At 42.1% G+C, this 21,380-nt stretch overlaps 1 protein-coding gene across 4 annotated transcripts in view; it reads left to right on the top strand.

Moving 5' to 3' along the window:
* Positions 1 to 21,380, top strand: part of adamts17 (ADAM metallopeptidase with thrombospondin type 1 motif, 17) — a 112,299-nt gene that overhangs the window by 24,266 nt on the left and 66,653 nt on the right. For 3 of the 4 annotated variants that reach the window (XM_040002140.1, XM_040002141.1, XM_040002143.1), the window contains 2 exons: positions 12,803 to 12,975; positions 13,872 to 13,955. In XM_040002140.1, coding sequence (XP_039858074.1) covers positions 12,803 to 12,975; positions 13,872 to 13,955 — 257 coding nt within the window. Of the gene's footprint in view, positions 1 to 9,839; positions 10,261 to 12,802; positions 12,976 to 13,871; positions 13,956 to 21,380 lie in introns of those variants that run through there. The other variant, XM_040002144.1, reaches the window with a different exon arrangement.

The raw sequence follows: 21,380 nt of genomic DNA, 5'->3' as shown, positions 1-21,380 counted from the left end.
TCGTATTTTGTACATCGACTCTTCTTAGAATAATGAAAGTGTCACGGTCGACAGCAGGGACTCAAGCGCAGGGCAGGTCTATGTTCCAAACACAGTTTATTTACAACACCGGTGCAGAATATGTACAGTGAGGGGGGAAAATCCAGGGCTCCAAAGGTCCAAAGGGAAGCTCTCTCACACTCGCTCTCGTCTCCACGTCCAAACTCACACACGTCCACGCAGCAGGAGGGTCACAGGTCCGGGGAGGAAAACTATCACACAAGAGAGGGAAATTACTGAAAGGTCACAAAGTACTTAAGCATAGATTCACGGGAGCTGAGAGGATCACTAACGTGTCTCGCACAATCATCCAGCAACGAGAAGATCTGCGTCCCAGCCTCAAATAGTGGACAGGTAACGACAGCTAATTGCGAACAGGTGTGTGGGCCAAGGGCGGAGCCCACAGTGAGCTCCGCCCAGGCAGAGCGGTGAAGGAGAGAGAGGGAGAGAGAGAAATCAAAACACATGTAGCCTTGCAGGGCCGGCTGGGCAGACATGGGGACCATGACAAAAAGGTAATGCACGGTTGTTGGGTTTTGTTTTAAATTTTAAATTAAAATACATCATTTTAATTCACTTGTAAATGGACTGGTTCTTATGTAGCGCTTTTCTACTCTCCTGAGCACTCAAAGCGCTTTATACAACTTTTGCATTCACCCATTCACACAAGCACATTTTTCTAAGTGCTTTCTAGCTGACATTCATACACATTCATACTCCGATGAATGATGAATGATGCATCGGAGAGCAATTTGGGGTTCGTATCTTGTAGAATGGACCCTTTTATACTTAAAGCTTAAAATAAATAGACTTCAAGAGTGGAAAGCAGTGCAAATAAATGCAAACACAGCTTCTCGCGACACTCATCCTTTAATGGATGTCAGTGTAAACTATTTCTGTCAGATTTAACCTGAGAACCTGAATTTTGTGTAATTACTAGAGATGGCACGATACCACTTTTTTATGTCCGATACCGATTCCGATATCATAAATTTGGATATCTGCCGATACCGATATGAATCCGATATAGTGTTTTTTAATCAACAAAACTGTTTTTTAAAATGTCTTGCTGCATTTTGTATAAGTTCATACTCAAGTTTAAAACAACAACTACACTAAAGCTATTCTGTTATACCTGTATGCAAAAAAAAATATTTCATAGTTCAGCAATACTGATCAATCTAATAAACTTAAACCTACACCATCCTCCCTATTCTGGTATTTTAAAGAGTACTTAGCATAAATATTAAGCAACCTAACTAATAGGGTTCCAACTCTCAGCAACAACAAAAATAAATAAATAAAAAATAGGGAACCACGCTCCACCTCATGATGCTTAATCGATGTAATCAACCTTAATTTGATGCAGTGTGGAAAAAAAATGCACAGAAATCAATTATTTTTCAAGAAATATTAAATAGATTCAACATCTTTCTTCAACAAAATTGCAGACTGCACAGATGGTACCTTCCCAAAGGAAAAAGTACTATAGCTTACTAGGATATATATATTAGACTTAATAGTCACTATATACAGTAATGGACTTCTATTCATTTTACATCAGATTAAAACTTTGGGTGTAAGATTCGGATAATTATTTATTAAAAGCTCGACATTTTAAATGAGAATAAGAAAGAAAAGTATGTCTTTGTGCCCCCTTTTCCCTGTTAATGCCCTATCAGCCCCCCTGGCTAAACTTTGCTAGATCCGCCCCTGCACAGTTACCAGCCGTCAGCTACGTAGAAAAAAGATCCTCGAGTAGAAAGTAATATTAAATAAATTCTAACAACAGCTTATCAAGCTTAAACGTGCTGCTGTTGTTCAGCCGCTGGTTTCCTCTTTCTGGTGCAAAGTGGGCCAAAAACAAACCAGAGAGACGGACTCCCGACAGAAAAGCCGATCAGCTGATCATTAAGCAGTTTCATGATTGAAGTAGCAGCAAGAAGAGGCAGTCGCTCCATATATCGTTTGTTAAGCTTAACGCAGGAATGCTTTACAAACATTCAGAGATGGACTTACACACTTGCTTTACTTCTCTCGGGATAACTTTGTCGGAGATGAAATGCCGGGTTGCTAGCGAAGCTCCAAATGCTATCCAGACCACCGACAGGTCCCGCATGCCACAGCCGCTCTATCACGTGATGCATACTGCTCCGACGTGCTAACGTTCTGAGGTGAGTTACGGCGTGTTGCAAGTTTTGTGAGGTGCTTTCGTGATATTTAATGGATCGGATTACATTTTTTATTTTTCTCCGATATCCGATCCAGTAATTTAGGTCAGTATCGGACCGATACCGATACGTAATATCGGATCGGTCCATCTCTAGTAATTACCATACAAAACTTAACACAAGTATAAAAAAAGTCTTTTTCATAGTTTCATCGAACTGATTTTATGTACACGGCGCTCGAAAATCTGTCAAAAATGTTTCAGTACCAAGCCGCACCGCTCGATGGATTGTTGGAGCATTATGGCTGTCGTAGGCGGAGCCTCGCGGAGTGATACATACTGTGCTTCAACATAATATTACCGTATTGTGTGTGTATAACCTCTTTTTAAGTTTTGTGGATATTATACATGGTTATGCTGAGGATGTGTCGGCCAGTTTCCACTGGAAATGCCTTTTGGTTAAACTGTCAGCGAGGAATTTGCACTGTTACAGTTTATATAACTTTAATGCACATAAAAAACAGCTGCTTGTTTAACTGAAAATACATTGATTTTTTTTTTTTTGCATGAATAAAGTTGTGGAGTTGTAAAGTATTTTGTCTCGTGTGAAGTATATTGTCAGTTATATCTAGGGATGGGTACCGGTGTCCGGTGCCATGATGGCACCAGTTTTGACATAAACGGTAGTAACCAGACCGAAAAGCAGCGCACATTTCTGTGCTTTATTTCGGTGCTTTTTTTTCCTGAGCTGTGATACACTTCTAGCCAATCATTTTACCTTTCCGAGGATAGTAGGCGGGTCCAGGTACGTACGTTCTTTTAGAGCAGAGCTACAGATTAAAAATGCCCAAGGCGAAGCGGTCAAAAGTCTGGCTGTACTTCACAGCAAAAGATGCAAACTCAGCAGCCTGCAACAAGTGCTTTAAGCTGATACTGTGATACTGTCAAAGGAGGTAACACCTCAAATCCGATGAAACACCTGGCGACGTATAGCGTTTTTTTTAAAAGTCGAGAAATGCACCGTATTTGATAGCTTGCTGCGAGACCTCACACCGAGCGCATCTACTGGGGGTGTGGTGCCTGTTATCGGACCCGGAGTTAGCAACATCCCCCAAAAACCCGAAGAGGAGAGTCCTGGCCCCTAGCCCTGCCAGTGTAGCAGAAATGATGAGGATGATGATGCAGCAGCAGCCGTTCTTCTCTGCGTGAGTAGCTTCATGTTGTTCGTGTGTAATTTACGTTGAGTAGGCTAACCACGTTATTACATTAATGCAGGTAAGGTGAACTAGCAAACATCATCATAGCTACATGCGGCTGTCTTCTTGTTTGATGGCAGATACTCCCTTCACCCTGGCCAAAAAGGCTAAAATGACCAAAGAAAAAGTGGAAAACAGTTAAACATGAGAGGTTTTTGGACAAAGTTTGTGTTTTTTCCATTGTTTAAGCACTGCTTCCAGCCAAGAGTGATACCATATATGCCCCATAGCTGCAGAAAAGGCTAACATTGTTATCTTTTTACAAAAAAACAGCTGAACATGAGAGGTTTTTGGACCAATTTTGTGTTCTCCATTCTTTAAGCACCGGTTTGAGCACCGTTTAAGCACCGGCACCGTTTCAAAAGTACCGGTTTGGCACCGGTATCGGATAAAACCTAAACGATACCCATCCCTAGTTATATCGTTATTGCAAATTTTCAAATATATATTGTGATAAATATTTTTGGCCATATTGCCCTGCCCTAGTGGCATGTGTACCTTGGGAGGAAAGCTCTGAGCTTGTTCGATCTGTGTCTGAGATCTTGTGAAATATTTTTGTGGTAGGCCTCCCTTGTCGTCTAAAACTCCACCTGTCACCATGATGAGTGGGGCTTGCATGGGTGGTGCTCAGGAGTTACACTTTATTTTTTGGAAATGAACTTGCTGACAAAGATGGATATAAAAGTGGAGCCTTATGTTCGGGCTCTGTAGCTGCTGGTCTGACCTCAGTTGCTTTGAGACTTTGTGTTTGTGTTGATTCGGTTTATGATCAACTGAAACTGAGAACATTTCAATACACAGACCATAATGTTGTGGACTTGGAAATAGATATAGACCCAGAAAATAATTTCTTCTACAACATCAGCAACAACCGCTGCTACTTCACTGATGAACAGTGTTGTCACACCATCAACACAGAAAACAAATGATCAATAATCCATTTAATAGCAGAAGTCTATGTGGCAGTTTCAATAATATAAAGCAATATTTTAATCAATTCACAAAACCATTTGGAATTATTGCCATATCTAAAACATGATCAATGCAGAGAAACGACTGTATTTTGAACTGGAGGGGTTGAAGTTAATTATAAGGTGGTGAAAAGTATGACAAGTACAATTGATAACTTATTAGAATGTATATAACAACTGAAGTTTATAAGGAAAAAGTGAAAAATGTAATAATTAGCTGTTTATATCGAGCACCAGGCTCAAGCATACATGTATTTAATGACTTCATAGAAGAAATGTTCTCAAAAACAAATCAAAAGTTATGTTTATCATGGTGATTTTAACAATGATCTGCTAAACGCGAAAAAGCATAAAATTACCAATGAATTTTAAACACTATATACAGTCTGAGTTTACATCCTAAAACAACCAGGCCAAGCAGAATTACACCTCACTGTGCCACCTTATTAATTGACAATATTTTCACTAACAACATGGAAAACAACATTGTGAGTATATTATTATTTAATGGCATCAGTTTTTGCAGTTTATGACAGTTTTTATGTATTTTTAAAGGGCAGAGAGCCTTTCAGCCTACCACAGCTGCGTTTGGTTGACTCTGTGGAATCCTTTAAAAAGCAGTTAAAAGTTTCTGTTTAAACAAGCCTTCTGTTGAGCAATGCTTTTTATTTATTTATTTGTTTGTTTGTTTTTACATTTATCCCTTTGTATTGTTTATATTGTCTATTTTATTACTTCTCTGTTTATTTTAACCTTTGTGTGCTGTGCTTTGCAACTGCCTGTCTATGAAAAGTGCTTAATAAATAAACTTTACTTTACTTTAGTTACTTACTGTAATCATGTAGAGCAGTGGTCCCCAACCCCCGGACCGGTCCATGAGTCATTCGGTACCGGGCCGCGAGAGTTGAGGCTCGGGGGTGAAATTCTGTTTTTTATTGTTTTTATTGTTTTTTATTTATCATTTTTATTGTTAACTTGGTTTTCCTGGGTCTTTTCCCGTGTGTCAATCTTTTTTTTTGGGGTGGGAGAATGTCCACGTGTGTGTGTGTGTGTGTGTGTGTGTGTGTGTGTGTGTGTGTGTGTGTGTGTATACAATTAACCTCATTTATTTTAATTCTTTCTTTTATTTGTTTACATTATACCCCTGTTCAGCACTTTGGCCGAGACTTGATGTCTTTTAAATGTCTCCCCTGGAGTGCACCCACGACCAAACCAAAGTTGCTAGCTGTGATAGTCTTCTTGCAATATACCAGCCTTTTACAAAGAAACACAAATTAGGAGACACAGTTCACTAAAATTTCTTGCTTAACACCTAACAGAATTAATTTATTACCACAATGCATTCTTTGTTTGTCCAACTGTTGCTTCCTCAACCTGTTTCTTCTCTTCCTCGGTCGCAGCCAGTGACGACAGTACATAACTGGCCTTGTCTTCTGCTTAGGCTAAATCCAAGTTCCTCAGTGCATCAAATTTCTTGGCTTTTTAAAGCAAAAGGATTTTAAAAGTTTTAATGGGACCAAGCCATTTTGACCACAGAGTAGACAAAGTCGAGTACAAAGCATACAAAATACATATAAAATTAAAGTGGGGATAGTGGAGATGAACAGTCTGATGTCTGTAGTTTACAAGAGTTTACATACAGTGGGGCAAAAAAGTATTTAGTCAGCCACCGATTGTGCAAGTTCCCCCACCTAAAATGATGACAGAGGTCAGTAATTTGCACCAGAGGTACACTTCAACTGTGAGAGACAGAATGTGAAAAAAAAATCCATGAATCCACATGGTAGGATTTGTAAAGAATTTATTCGTAAATCAGGGTGGAAAATAAGTATTTGGTCAATAACAAAAATACAACTCAATACTTTGTAACATAACCTTTGTTGGCAATAACAGAGGCCAAACGTTTACTATAGGTCTTTACCAGGTTTGCACACACAGTAGCTGGTATTTTGGCCCATTCCTCCATGCAGATCTTCTCGAGAGCAGTGATGTTTTGGGGCTGTCGCCGAGCAACACGGACTTTCAACTCCCGCCACAGATTTTCTATGGGGTTGAGGTCTGGAGACTGGCTAGGCCACTCCAGGACTTTCAAATGCTTCTTACGGAGCCACTCCTTTGTTGCCCGGGCGGTGTGTTTTGGATCATTGTCATGTTGGAAGACCCAGCCTCGTTTCATCTTCAAAGTTCTCACTGATGGAAGGAGGTTTTGGCTCAAAATCTCACGATACATGGCCCCATTCATTCTGTCCTTAACACGGATCAGTCGTCCTGTCCCCTTGGCAGAAAAACAGCCCCATAGCATGATGTTTCCACCCCCATGCTTCACAGTAGGTATGGTGTTCTTGGGATGCAACTCAGTATTCTTCTTCCTCCAAACACGACGAGTTGAGTTTATACCAAAAAGTTCTACTTTGGTTTCATCTGACCACATGACATTCTCCCAATCCTCTGCTGTATCATCCATGTGCTCTCTGGCAAACTTCAGACGGGCCTGGACATGCACTGGCTTCAGCAGCGGAACACGTCTGGCACTGCGGGATTTGATTCCCTGCCGTTGTAGTGTGTTCGGGCGACCGTGGCTCAGGGGGTTGGGAATCGCATCTGTAACCGGAAGGTCGCCGGTTCGATCCCTGGCCTCTCTGTCCTGGTCGTTGTGTCCTTGGGCAAGACACTTTACCCTACTTGCCTACTGGTGTTGGCCAGAGGGGCCGATGGCGCGATATGGCAACCTCGCTTCTGTCAGTCTGCCCCAGGGCAGCTGTGGCTACAACCGTAGCTGCCTCCACCAGTGTGTGAATGTGAGAGTGAATGAATAGTGGCATTGTAAAGCGCTTTGGGTGCCTTGAAAAGCGCTATATAAATCCAATCCATTATTACTGATGGTGACCTTTGTTACTTTGGTCCCAGCTCTCTGCAGGTCATTCACCAGGTCCCCCCGTGTGGTTCTGGGATCTTTGCTCACCGTTCTCATGATCATTTTGACCCCACGGGATGAGATCTTGCGTGGAGCCCCAGATCGAGGGAGATTATCAGTGGTCTTGTATGTCTTCCATTTTCTGATGATTGCTCCCACAGTTGATTTTTTCACACCAAGCTGCTTGCCTATTGTAGATTCACTCTTCCCAGTCTGGTGCAGGTCTACAATACTTTTCCTGGTGTCCTTCGAAAGCTCTTTGGTCTTGGCCATGGCGGAGTTTGGAGTCTGACTGTTTGAGGCTGTGGACAGGTGTCTTTTATACAGATGATGAGTTCAAACAGGTGCCATTCATACAGGTAACGAGTGGGGGACAGAAAAGCTTCTTACAGAAGACGTTACAGGTCTGTGAGAGCCAGAGATTTTCCTTGTTTGAGGTGACCAAATACTTATTTTCCACCCTGATTTACAAAAAATTCTTTACAAATCCTACCATGTGAATTCATGGATTTTTTTTTCACATTCTGTCTCTCACAGTTGAAGTGTACCTCTGGTGCAAATTACTGACCTCTGTCATCATTTTAAGTGGGGGAACTTGCACAATCGGTGGCTGACTAAATACTTTTTTGCCCCACTGTACATGTAAAGGCAGAAATTAGGGACATACAGTTTTTATTCATAAACACCCCAAAGAAACAACATTCTGATAATCAGCACCTTCCTGGTTCAAAGCACTCTCCAGGTCACAAAGTGTGGTTATCCACTAAAACCATTCCACCGTGTACTGAATGTAAAAAAGTGTCACCCAGTTTAATTGGTCTCAGACTGCCTCAAAATACCTCAGAATATGAGAATTCAAAACTATTTTTATGTCTCTCAGATTAAACCAGTTAGATTGAGCTGGATATTATATGCTCTGACCATTGAGTCCCATCTAAACCAACCCAGACAGAGCCTCACGGGGTTGAGATTGTGGGAGAAAAAGGCCACAGTGAGTTTGTCACCATATGCTGATGATGTAAAAGTCTTTATGACTGGACACAATAAAATCAGCACTCAGAAATTAGGATTATATGAACCAGCTTCTGTTGTTTAGGTCAGCTGGTCAAAATGTGTTGGCCTTTGCCAGAAGAGTGGATTAATAAAGTGAAACCAAAAATGCCAGCTCTGCTACAGTGGGACAGGGAGGGGATGAAATGTTTAAGTGTGTTTCTGGGAAGGGATGACTTCCAGATGAAAAAAATTGGAAGGGTTTACTAAAAACTGGTGAGATCTGCTGGACCCAAGCCTCGTGGGTGCCTCTATATGACACACAGCTGTCTTATAGAGGGAGGACCTTGGTTTTTAATAACTGCGCAAAGCAGTTATTAAAAACCATGTGAGGAGCATTGACTATGACAACCATCTGTAGAGCCAGGAACCAAATAATGACCATCTACAGCATTGGTGTCAAACTCCAGTCCTTTAGGGCCAGTGTCCTGAAACGTACAAGTGTCCCTGCCAGAGATGGGCAGTAACGCGTTACTTGTAACGCGTTACTGTAATCCGATTACTTTTTTTCAAGTAACGAGTAAAGTAAGGGATTACTATTGCAAAAACGGTAATTAGATTACCATTACTTTCCCGTAGGAACGCTGCGTTACTGCGTTACTAAAACCGTGATTTTTTTTGCGAGAATGTCTCATGACAGTGACGTAAGCAAGTGCGACGTTCGTGACAACAGCTGTGTGCAGATCAACAATGGATCATATATCGATTGTGGGAGAGAGTATGAGCGTGCAGCGTTTAAAGCGTGGAAGTACTGACCTTACTTTGAGTTTGACTCCATAAAAAGTGACAAAAACATTAGCGTCCGCTGTGCGTGGGAAGAAAACTTCTTTTCAAAGCGAAAAAAAACCCTAAACTTCCGAGCAAGCACCGAGTAGCTACGACGTAATGGGAAACTCACAGAGAAACTCGCGGATTCTTCAACTGACCGCGGCACACCTGCACCAGGGTAAACCTCCGCCTACCCCACTCCTGCTTTACAGGTGAAAATAGAGCAACAGGACCGCTGAGTCTTTGACTTTATTTATTTTCTGCTGTGTTTTACTTGCATCTATTTGAAAGACTGAGTGTAAACACAAAAAACAAAAATTATGTGCTGGAATGTGCAGAAAATAGGTTTAAATGTTAAACTAATTTCTTCCAGTCAGAGAATGTTGCAGATAATTAAATTTTTGCTTGATGCATAAAGTTAAAAGATTAAAACTAATAAAACAAGTTAAAAAAAAAAAAGAGACTTTTCCATTTGATTACATTTTGTATGATGGATTATGCAGAAAAAGTAGAACTGGGCTGAAAGATCTATCGCTTTATCACCTCTTCAGGTTGTAAATCGTGTTTTTAAAAAGCAACTAAGTAACTAAGTAATTAATTACTTTTGAAAATAAGTAATCAGTAAAGTAACGGGATTACTTTTTTGGGGAAGTAATCAGTAATTAGTTACTGATTACTTTTTTCAAGTAACTTGACCAACACTGGTCCCTGCTACAACACACCTCAATAATATTAGTAGGTCATTTGCAAGACTCTATAGAACACTGTAGATCAGGGTGCTGAGGTGGCAATTCAACCATTGAATTCATGTTACAGCTGCTCATGAGTGAATGAACATGGTGCAATAAAAAGTACATTTTTCTAAACGCTTACATTATTCTCCAAGAAGGCTGGGTACTCAAGACCGGTTCCCCTGACCCAAAGGCGCTGGGAACAAACCTTCTCATCCACAGGGAGAAACCCCAATGTACAGGCAGCAGAGGGGATACTAGGATACCTACCCCAGCCTGCTGCCTCTCACCTAGGGCAACTGTAGACTGAGTCCAGCCGCTCTCTCGGAGACTGGTTCCACAGCCTAAGTCGTGTGTTGAGGTGAGCCAGACTATATCTAGCCGGTACCTCTCAGCCTCACGCACTAACTCAGTAACCCTATCCTGGGCAGGGTGAATTGTTCCCTTGGTTGTATACTCATAGGAGTGTTTTCGGTCTTTGTCTTATCCCTCACAAAGGACAAAATTGCAATGGGACACCCTACCAGGGGGCAAAGGCCCCCCAAAAACCTAGCCCCTGGGATCCCTGGGACACACAAACCCCTCCATCACAATAAGTGCCTAATAATAACAATTCCATGTATCCAAGTGGAACCTATTTAAACCAACGTGAAAAGTGATTCCTTTATTTGTGCTGTACTGGAGCAGAGCTAACATTTTAGCAGAATGCCATACATACATAGTGACATAGTGATGAGAATAACGGCATTATTAGTAATGCTGTTACTAATGCTGTAAATGTTTCAGCTTTCAGTAACTAGTAATCTAATTAATTACTATTTCTATCATTACAACGCTGTTACTGTTATTAACAAGGTGCAGATGCGTTACTACTGTTTTTTTTATTACTTTTTCAATACACGGTTGAAGCTGTCGTCAGCTTATTCAGAGTTAGGGGTTGAAACAATCGCACGTGTGCTGCTGATTGGCTGAGAAAGAAAAGTAATCATGTTAAACAAATCACATGACTTCTTTTAGGTGACATAGTAACAAGAAGCTATGTCAGCCCAAGACAAGCCCGAGTCTCTATTTTTGTGTTAAAAGTGTGGACTTCAAACTATATACCTGTTTTTTAAATTGTGTTGCTAGGCCACGTAAAACCAGTCATGATAAAAAATATATACCAGCGGTCCCCAACCCCCGGGCCTCGGACCGGTACCGGTCCGTGAGTCGTTTGGTACCGGGCCGCGAGAGTTGAGGCTCAGGTGTGAAATGTATAGTTTTCAGGGGTTTTATCGGTTTTCAGCGTTATTTTGTTATCGTTTCTATCGTTAACTCGGTTTTCCTGGGTCTTTTCATGTGTGTTATGAATAAATCTTCTTTTTTTCGGTACCGGTACTAGTTTTATTTTGTTGTATTTATCCGCGACACCTTAAAGGCCGGTCCGTGAAAATATTGTCGGGCATAAACCGGTCCGTGGCGCAAAAAAGGTTGGAGACCGCTGATATATACAATGTTTTTTCCTGAATACTATTGATGTGTTTACTGTGACCAAAAAAAGAAGTACCATATTGACCAATCAAAAATGATTTGGCAACATGGCAGGAAGAGGGGAAAGTTCTAGGAGCAATGGCAGCGAGAGAGAGAGCAAAAGAAAGAGAGAGAGAGTTTTGAGATGTGAGATATTTGTGACGTTTAGCGTGTTTGGATTGTGTAGTTAGTGTGTAGTGTAGTCGATATTTTTTGTGTGTGTGTGTGTCAGAACAATGAGGCGACTGATGAATATCACAGTTGCTGCCAAAAAGCCACCAAAGTCAGATTACAGTGTAAACGCTGTCTCCAGGTGGAAAACAGGAGTGATACACCTCCTGCTGTCAGGCCTGCAGGTATCACGCTTGTGATGAGGTCCTTTATCTTATAGTGGACAGAAATTATTTTTGTGGCATCTTATTTGATGTAGAACAGCTGATTGTTCTGTAAATAGTTTGAAATGGTTATATAAAAAAAATCCTTAGGTGCATTTTTAGGTGAATAGCTGCAAAAATCTTTGTTGTTTACAAAACTTGTTCATAACTTCTTAAAGTTTACAATTTATCTTTGCATTTCAAGTTAATGATTCATTAAACATGTTTGTGGTTCTTACAGTAAAAATATAACCTTTTTCTACTCTGATTTTATGTTTTTGGTCATTTTTTTAAGTACACCAATAGTTAATTTTTTCTAGTAATTAGTTACTTTTATAATATTGTAACTGAGTTACTAACCCAGTTACTTTTTTGAAAAAGTAACTATTAACCAGAACTAATTACCTTTTCATAGTATTTTGCCCAACACTGATACATACATTCTTACATGCGTTCCCTCATCGTTCATCCGCAGAATAAAATGAAACAGCAAATATAAAAGTCTAAATACAGTTGTGCTAAAAAGGATATTGCATTTGTCGGTAGGTAGCAGCCATCGAGTGTAAGTGATATTGATTATTGTAATATGTTATGCTAGTGTTTTATTTACCTTATATTTCGGGGAAAGAGAATACAACTTTTTAAAAAGTTATCATTAAACTATTCACAATTAGAGGAATTTTGCAGATATTGAACATTTTAGCAGGCGTACAAATCTGTTGAACAGTTCTCCCAATTCTAAAAGTTTGGTCTAGGCAATATCAGGCTCTTTTTCAAAGGTTGCACTTTTTCTACAAAACACTACATCTCTTTATTGTTATTATCATTATTATTATTATAAATTATCAAAGTGTTCGTGTTTAAGTACGGCATCTTTTCAAATCAAAGACACTGAATCTAAGATAATTAAGTTTTAAAATGTTTATTTGGAAGTTTTTTCATAGGATGTAATTATTTTTTAAATGATTTGTACATACTTCTGGCATACTGTTTTTAAATTTAGTCTTCCTTTTGTGGTAGGAAGGAAGAAAGAAAGTAGTTCAAAAGTGAATGAGGAGGGTCGTGGGAAGAGAGATGCCATTCGCCTGCACGAAGTCTACACTCTGGAGACAGTGGTGGTAGCAGATTCGGACATGGTCCAGTACCATGGTGGTGAGGCAGCACAGAGGTTCCTATTGACTGTTATGAATATGGTAAGATCTTTAGAATCAAATGCTGTTTTTGACTTCCCTCACTTGAGTTTAAGTCAAACCTAAACTGTTTATTCAAATACATATAAGTGTTTATTTAAATACAGAGACTGATGCATTTCTAAACCAGTAAAAATGTTGAAAGAAGTTACTCTGTATTTAATATGTGAGCATTTAAGTCAACTTCATTAAAAAACCATCACATGGTAGCAGTAGGAATAACTTTTTTAGTGTTTGCCAGTATAACTATCTTAAAGTTATACTGAAATTTGCAATTTCAGCCTTCTTACTTGTGTACTGTTTGGTCTCATACTTACAATACTACCTTGGAAACTTGGTGCACTTTAGATACAGATCGATTTTCCTAAATTCTTATACAATTTTGTTGCAGAGGGACTGAAGCCTATCACATTATCATCAGGCGACTTTACACACTTGAGTGTGTTACCCTTATACTCACAACATTAATGCAGGCAACTACACTCTCTTACACTTAGAGCCAATTTAGAATCACCAGTTAACATGACAAGCTAGTCGTGTGTTTGCACCACTGCACAATAATGCTGCTCATAACCAAATTAACAAACCCCAAATCTTTTAAAATACATAACCAGTTAATATCTGTTTAGGCTATGTTAGGTAGAGTTGTTTAATTTATGTCTGATAGAAAAATGTGATGTTGATGTCAACTATCTAATCCAAGTGGATTAAAATATTCATTTGCAATAGTCAGTTTGTTTATTTGCATTAGCAGGTTATCCATCCATTCATGCATTATTTCTAATGGATGTTATCAGAAAATTGTCCCATAAATTTTGACATTCACTCAAGTATGTTGATGATTTTTTCCCTTTATATTACTTTTCACATGGCTCAGTTGTATTAATTCTTTCTTTCAGGTCTACAATATGTTTCATCACCCGAGTCTCAGAGTTCGACTAGACATTCGAGTCACCAAGCTGATGCTGCTTTACAACCGCCCAGTAAGTCTGACGTTTCGCCTTCTTTGACCCATATTAAAATTGCTTTCAACCCTAACAACCTGAGTGTCATAGGTTTGTGAGATTACCTCTCTCTGAGGAGTGTGTGTGTGTGTGTGTGTGTGTGTGTGTGTGTGTGTGTGTGTGTGTGTGTGTGTGTGTGTGTGAGTGTGTGAAAAAAGAAATTTAAAAAATCCCCTTTTTCTTTTTCAAAACAATCTGCCCAAACTTTACAGGCTTTTTCTAAAGTTCATCTATGCAAAGATTTATTCTCAAGGTGTGCCTTGTGTGCATCCTTTGAGTGTGTTAAAATTGCTTTATGATGACATTTCTTTCACTTTTATAACCCTGTTTTCTTAAAATGTGGTGTACTATGTATACAATTCAATGATTACATATAGTGTAACTCACTATGTTTGATTCCAGTTCGCACAAAGACAACAAATGGCAGCAAAATTATTTATTTTACACATGTTGGTATGGGATATTGTATTTGTTTTAAATGTTATGTACTTATGTGGTATGTAACTTTTGTTGCCATGATGCCAGGTCTCTCTTGGAAATGAGATTTTTAATCTCAATGAGATTTTTACCTGGATAAATAAAGGACTAATAAAAAAAAGCACACATACTGTAGTCCAGCGGGTGTGTTGGTTGGTTGTTTGCTGCTAATAGACGTACATTAGTTTATGTAAGCTAATTAATAACAAAAGCCAAAACTAAATGGAATATAAAGAGACTAAAACTATAATTCGGTTTCGGGCTCACTTTGGTATTCCCCCTGGCTGCAACAACGAGTTTCATGTTAAAAAATGAAGAATATGCCGTCCACTTTCAGTTCTGTCCAAGTGGGTCTTCCATTGTTTGGCTAGTGTTAGAGTTTATTTTTATCTTTAAGGCTATATACCTCATAATTTGCGTCACACATATGCTTTATCCTTTACTGCACAAATTTATGTAATATCAGGTAGTTTTGAATGCAGACTGTTACACTATGACCCCCTGTCAGGTATGTGGGTGAGGGTTGTGATACATACAAGAAAACAGGGCCATAAATTCTGGTGTTTGGGAATGCATTCCTCCCACCTTCTACAGGCCTGACCAGAGGACGAGAGGCAGTTGCCATGGTGATGGCATTGTTGCATGCAAAAGTTTCATCTCTATAAAAGGAGATGTTCAGAAATGTGTAGAAGTTGAAACGTGAGCCGTACATGAGGTCTAAAGGCTTTCCTCCAACTTTTGACCAATCGTTTTAACATACATACAGATAAGATAAGATAAGAACTTTATTTATCCTGAGGGAAATTATTTTGTCTGCCTAGGTGTACCAGCCTTTTGTCTCTGAGCCAGAGAGATGGAGGTCCATGGCGGCATGTAAAAGTAATCTGAAATCCTAACCGTGTGATAATAAATTGGGAAAACTTGTAATTTGAGCATATTTGTTTTCTCTCTCATAAAAAAACAGACAATTCTGCGCCCAACATGGGGCTTGATTGAGTTGAGGAGAAGATCACCATTGGCGAGCAGAATCGGAGTGATGTTGATTTGAGCCTCGCCAGATATTCTGAACCGAGCCTAGCTGGTTGCTCGTGAAAGAAAATGGGCCCTAATAAAAAGGTAGGCAGGATTGCTGTTATTGAAGCATAGTTTTAACACTAGTTACATTGAAATGGAAAAACCTACCTGTTAGCTGTAATGCTCAGGTTTGTAAAGCACTCTCCTCCACAGTGTAAATAAGTATAGCGTTGAGCAGAATCTTTTTGAGTCCCCAGACCAACAACCTGGTGTCTGACACTCTAAATTTAGTAAAAAGGGGTCACTCGCTCACATTTGGGCTTTGCTTTTCCTCACTTCTAATATGAAGTAATCCATTCAGGGACATGACTTGAGGAGTAAAAAAGGTCTTTAAAAAAGTCGTGGCATCTTTTCCTCTGAGTCTGTTTTTTGTTTTGCTTTTTTCATCGCATACATCAACCTCTTTATTTTCCCAATCGTGCTTCAGTAAGAAACATAGTTATGTTTGTGGTGTGATGTGCATGTAGTAAGCTGTTATGTTGTTGTGTTAAAGATTATTGTATTGCATAAAATACTGCTTATGGCATCAGCTGATTGTACACGCGACCAGACCAGAGTCTCCAGCTTGTCGGTCCCACGAACCACCTGTTTCAAACAGGCTCTCGTCCACACAGTGCTCATTTATAAAGTGCTATACAAACCTAAATATTACAGCTAACAGGTGGATTTCCCTGTGTCTGTGTAGGTAGTCAAACATCAAAGGAGCACTTACTGCTAAAGAGACAGACTGAAATCATTGGTTTCTTAACATAAAACTCATTGTTGCAGCCAGGAGCAGTGGAAAGGTGACCTCCTTAGACTGTTATTTTAGTTTTAGTGTCCTTATTTTTCCCCTGAGTTGTTGGTGCTTTTGTTAGTTAACTAATATGAACTAATGTTTGTCAGTTGAACCCAATCAATCAACCACCCAACCCAGTGACATCACATCGTGTACTGGCATAAGATGGTGCTAAGCGTGTTCTTAAAAACCTTGAAAAGTAAGTGCTTAAAGTTAAAGTGAAAATGAAACACTACATTTATAAAAGTCAAAGGAGCTTGCAAAGAAAAGCGTCTGGACTTCTTTAAGTTGCTTGAAGACGTTTCACCTCTCATCCGAGAAGCTTCTTCAGTTCTAAGGTCAAATGGTGGAGAGTCCCAGATATAAACCTAGTGGGAGTTTCCCCCCACAGAGGGACAAAAGGACCCCCTGATGATCCTCTAATCGCCTGAGCCAAGGTGTGAAACTGGGTGTGGGTCCCAATCAGCCAGAGTTTCGGGTGAGATCATTGTGAAACCTGGCCCCACCTTATCATGCGAATTCCTGAGATCAGATGGCCCAGGATGTGAGTGGGCGTTAAGGCGTCTGGGGAGGGAACTCAAAACTGGATTATAGATGGCAGAGAGTTGGTGTCGTAAACCCCGCCTCTGTTCAAAGATGGTCGCTCACAGTGGACATAGATGCTTCTTTCACTCCTCTTTCAAACCATCTGTCCTCTCTGTCCAAAATGTGAACATTGGCATCCTCGAAAGAGTGACCTTTGACCTTTAGATGCAGATGGACAGCTGAGTCTTGTCCTGTGGAGGTGGCTCTTCTGTGTTGTGCCATGCGCTTGTGAAGTGGCTGTTTGGTCTCTCCGATGTAGAGGTCTGAGCATTCCTCGCTGCACTGTACAGCAAACACCACATTGTTAAGTCTGTGTTTTGGAGTTTTGTCTTTCGGGTGAACCAGTTTTTGTCTGAGCGTGTTGCTGGGTCTGAAATGCACCGGGATGTCATGCTTGGAGAAAACCCTCCTGAGTTTCTCTGATACACCGGCTACAAAGGGGATGACAAAGTTGACAATGTTGTCACTTGCATACCCACCACGGAGGCCGTGGAGACGGTCAGAAAACGACTACAAGAAGACAGCTCCTTGGAAGACAGGACCAACTTCACACCCGATCAGATCTGCACACTGTTAGACCTCTGCCTCACCACTACATACTTCAAATACAACGAAGGCTTCTACAGACAAAAACATGGCTGTGCCATGGGCTCCCCCGTGTCACCTATTGTAGCCAACCTTTACATGGAGGAAGTGGAAAGGAAGGCTCTTGGCTCTTTCAAAGGAAGAGTACCCAGCTACTGGGGAGGTTGTTCCATCCTTGCAGGAGTCCACTCTGCAGGTGGGGGAGAGACATAGGAGAGGTGGAGAATAAACTTAACCTGGGTGTCTGTTGTCTTGTGTAGTCTGGGAGATGATTGAATGTTGGGGTGGGTACAGTTTCCTCTGCGGTGGGGTAGGGTGGGCTGCCCCGGGTCCTGTGGGGCTTGGCAGTGCTACCGTAGGCCCCGGTCTGGATGGACCTGGGCTCCCTTGCCTTGGTGGGTACCAGAGGACGGGGGTGCCTACTGGGGTCAGCGGGGGAGCTGGCCCTAGGGAGGGGCATCCTCCCCTCCCTCCTTTTCCTCCCCATCCCCGGCTACCTCCCTCTTCCCGCTCCACCACACTCACCCACACAGGTAGGGCCTTGGGGTGCGGGTGTGTCACCAGGGTGCAGGGGAGACATCCCCCCCCTCTGTCCCCTTCTGGCCACCTGTGCCTCAATTTTATCTCACAACTTAGACATCCACATTACTTACACTCTCATAACACACACATATATATAGGGCCTTGAGGGTGGGCACGTTAACGGCATCCAGTGGACGGTCTGTGTACTCAAACTTACCTCTGGCGCTGGTGCCCACCTCTCAATTTTAAATCCATGTAGGCATTGAGGGTTCTCGGGAGGGGCCGTGCTAACACCTGCTGCTCTCTGGCAGCAGCACCATGCTCTCCCTTGTTTTAAATACACTTTAGAACAACACGCAGCAACACTACACATGAGAGGGAGGAGGGAGGTATGGGGTCTTCACACACCCCCGTTCTCTGCTAGCCATCGGGGCGGGGGGGCTGGGAGGAGATGTTGGCTGTCCGATTGGCCTCCCTGCTGCTGCGGAGCCTGGGACGGTCTGCTTGCCTCCACCCCGGAGGAAAGGGTAACATCTCTTGGGTCTGGGTTCTGTTTCCCCCTCTGGGGGCGAGGGTACCTGGACCCGGGGTATAGAGTATGTTTGGGGAGTGTGATTGTGTGTACATGTCCATTTATGTCAATCCTTACGTTGGGTGAGTGCTGAGTGTTTGTATATGTGTGCATGAGGGTGGGAATGCATGTTTGTGTCTGTGTGTGCCTGTTTGTCTGTGTCTATATGTCAGGTCGGGTCTTAGACTCCACCTCTCTGGGAACTCCCAGGCCCTCCAAGGCCTATCTCCCCTCACCACACTCCCTGCCGGTGACTGATGCCCTCAGGGGTCGGTGCATTGGTGGTTCTTGGTGTCCGGGGCTGGGCGCTCAGGTATGTACCAGCTCACTCCCGGTGGCTACCTGGCGGGGCCTGGCGCCTGTTGCTCGGTCAGGCCTCCTCCGGGGTGCGGGGGGCCCTCGGGCCTCCGGCCTCTGGGCCTGCGGCTCGGTTCACTCTGGCACAGCTGGCTGCCGGCAGAGCCGGCGGGCACGCCAGTGCAGCCCCCTCTAGCTTCTGCTCAGTGGCTACTGGGTGACGCCTCGTCTGGGGATCCTCAGCTCTTCCCAGGAGGGTGGCACGGATGCCCCTCCGGTGGTCCTTCTTGGGCCCTCGCACTCTGGGGCCTCTGGATGTCTGGGGCCTGGATCTCCTCCATGCCTGCTTCATGCCCTGGGGGACGGGGCTATGGCTCGCTACATCCTCTTGCAGACCATTACATGTGGAAACCATTTGAATACAAGCGCGCTGATCCACACAGGTGTGCACACGGGTGTTCACTGTTCATAGACATAAACTACACCTTTCTTGGCTGCTACTTCAAAGCACATTGTGCGCTGTCTGTCCTGCGTGCTGCACAACAGCATTGAATATTTAGTATTTACTGCTGTTTACACTTAGCTAGATTAATGCGATTGTGTTGTGTTTAGTATGTTGCTTTGTTTTTTTTTGCTTGTTTTCTATTCTTCTCTCAACAGGTGATCCAGGAGATTTTTTTCCCCCTTTCTCACTGTCCCTCTCCCCTTCTGTTTTTCTTTTCCTTCCTCTTTCTTTCTCCCTTTCCTATCCCTCACTCATGTCTGTCCCGTCTGTAACAACTGAAAATAAAATAAAATAAATAATAAAAACAAAGGTCGATCAAATGGACCAATACGGCAATGCCACGATGATCCATTTGGCAAAATAAATCCATTGGGTCTCCTTGTTGGTCTTCAGACAACAATTCTGACGGCTAAAGAACCAAATGGGACAGACAAAAAAAAAAAAAAAAAAGAGTACCCAGCCACTGGTACAGATATGTAGACGACACCTGGGTCAAAATCAAGACACAAGAAGTGGAATCCTTCACTGCGCACATTAACACCGTGGATAAAAACATCAAGTTCACCAGGGAAGACACAAAGGACGACTGTTTGCCTTTCCTGGACTGCGCTGTGCACATTGAAGAGAACGGCAACCTCAACATGAAGTTTACCGGAAGCCCACACACACGGACCAGTACCTCCTGTTTGACTCCCATCACCCTCTGGAGCACAAACTTGGGGTAATCAGGACCCTACGCCACCGGGCAGAACATGTTCCCTCTAAGCCTGAAGGGAAAAAGAAGGAACACACGCATGTAAAGGAAGCACTCAAAACATGCAGTTATCCTAATTGGGTGTTTATAAAGTCAGCAAACACGCACAGAAAAGAAGATCAGACACCAGCGAGGGAGGATAAGAAGGACGCAACAACATTGTCATCCCCTATGTAGCCGGTGTATCAGAAAAACTCAGGAGAGTTTTCTCCAAGCATGACATCCCGGTGCATTTCAGACCCAGCAACACGCTCAGACAAAAACTGGTTCATCCCAAAGACAAAACTCCAAAACACAGACTTAACAATGTGGTGTATGCTGTACAGTGCAGCGAGGAATGCCCAGACCTCTACATCGGAGAGACCAAACAGCCACTTCACAAGCGCATGGCACAACACAGAAGAGCCACCTCCACAGGACAAGACTCAGCTGTCCATCTGCATCTTAAGGTCAAAGGTCACTCTTTGAGGATGCCAATGTTCACATTTTGGACAGAGAGGACAGATGGTTTGAAAGAGGAGTGAAAGAAGCCATCTATGTCCACTGTGAGCGACCATCTTTGAACAGAGGCGGTGGTTTACGACACCAACTCTCTGCCATCTATAATCCAGTTTTGAGTTCCCTCCCCAGACGCCTTAACGCCCACTCACATCCTGGGCCATCTGACCTCAGGAATTCGCATGATAAGGTGGGGCCAGGTTTCACAATGATCTCACCCGAAACCCTGGCTGATTGGGACCCACACCCAGTTTCACACCTTGGCTCAGGCGATTAGAGGATCATCAGGGGGTCCTTTTGTCCCTCTGTGGGGGGAAAATCCCACTAGGTTTATATCTGGGACTCTCCACCATTTGACCTTAGAACTGAAGAAGCTTCTCGGATGAGAGGTGAAACGTCTTCAAGCAACTTAAAGAAGTCCAGACGCTTTTCTTTGCAAGCTCCTTTGACTACGATGACCTGGATGACTGAGAACCTTCACAGACATACATTTATAAAAGCCAGTTTAAACCATGCTCGAGTATTGTTAAATACTGTCTGTGAAGCTGAATGTAAGAAATAAGTGCTTAAAATTTAAGTTTAAAAAACATGTTTAGCGCCATCTTCTGTCATTACAGAATGTTATGTCATGAGGTTGGTTGGTTTGCTGTTTTATATTGGTTTATGTTAGTAAGCTAGAGACAGAATTCACTATGACCATATGCTGTGGAGCCTCTTCTTGTTGTTTAGACATTTTACCTGGATCCCTGTTTAAAGAT

The sequence above is a fragment of the Simochromis diagramma genome, unplaced genomic scaffold, assembly GCF_900408965.1.
Source record: "Simochromis diagramma unplaced genomic scaffold, fSimDia1.1 OVJJ01000430.1, whole genome shotgun sequence".
In the NCBI taxonomy this organism is placed as follows: domain Eukaryota; kingdom Metazoa; phylum Chordata; class Actinopteri; order Cichliformes; family Cichlidae; genus Simochromis; species Simochromis diagramma.
The sequence above is the reverse complement of the archived record's forward strand: the minus strand, read 5'-3'. Positions and strand labels throughout refer to the sequence as shown.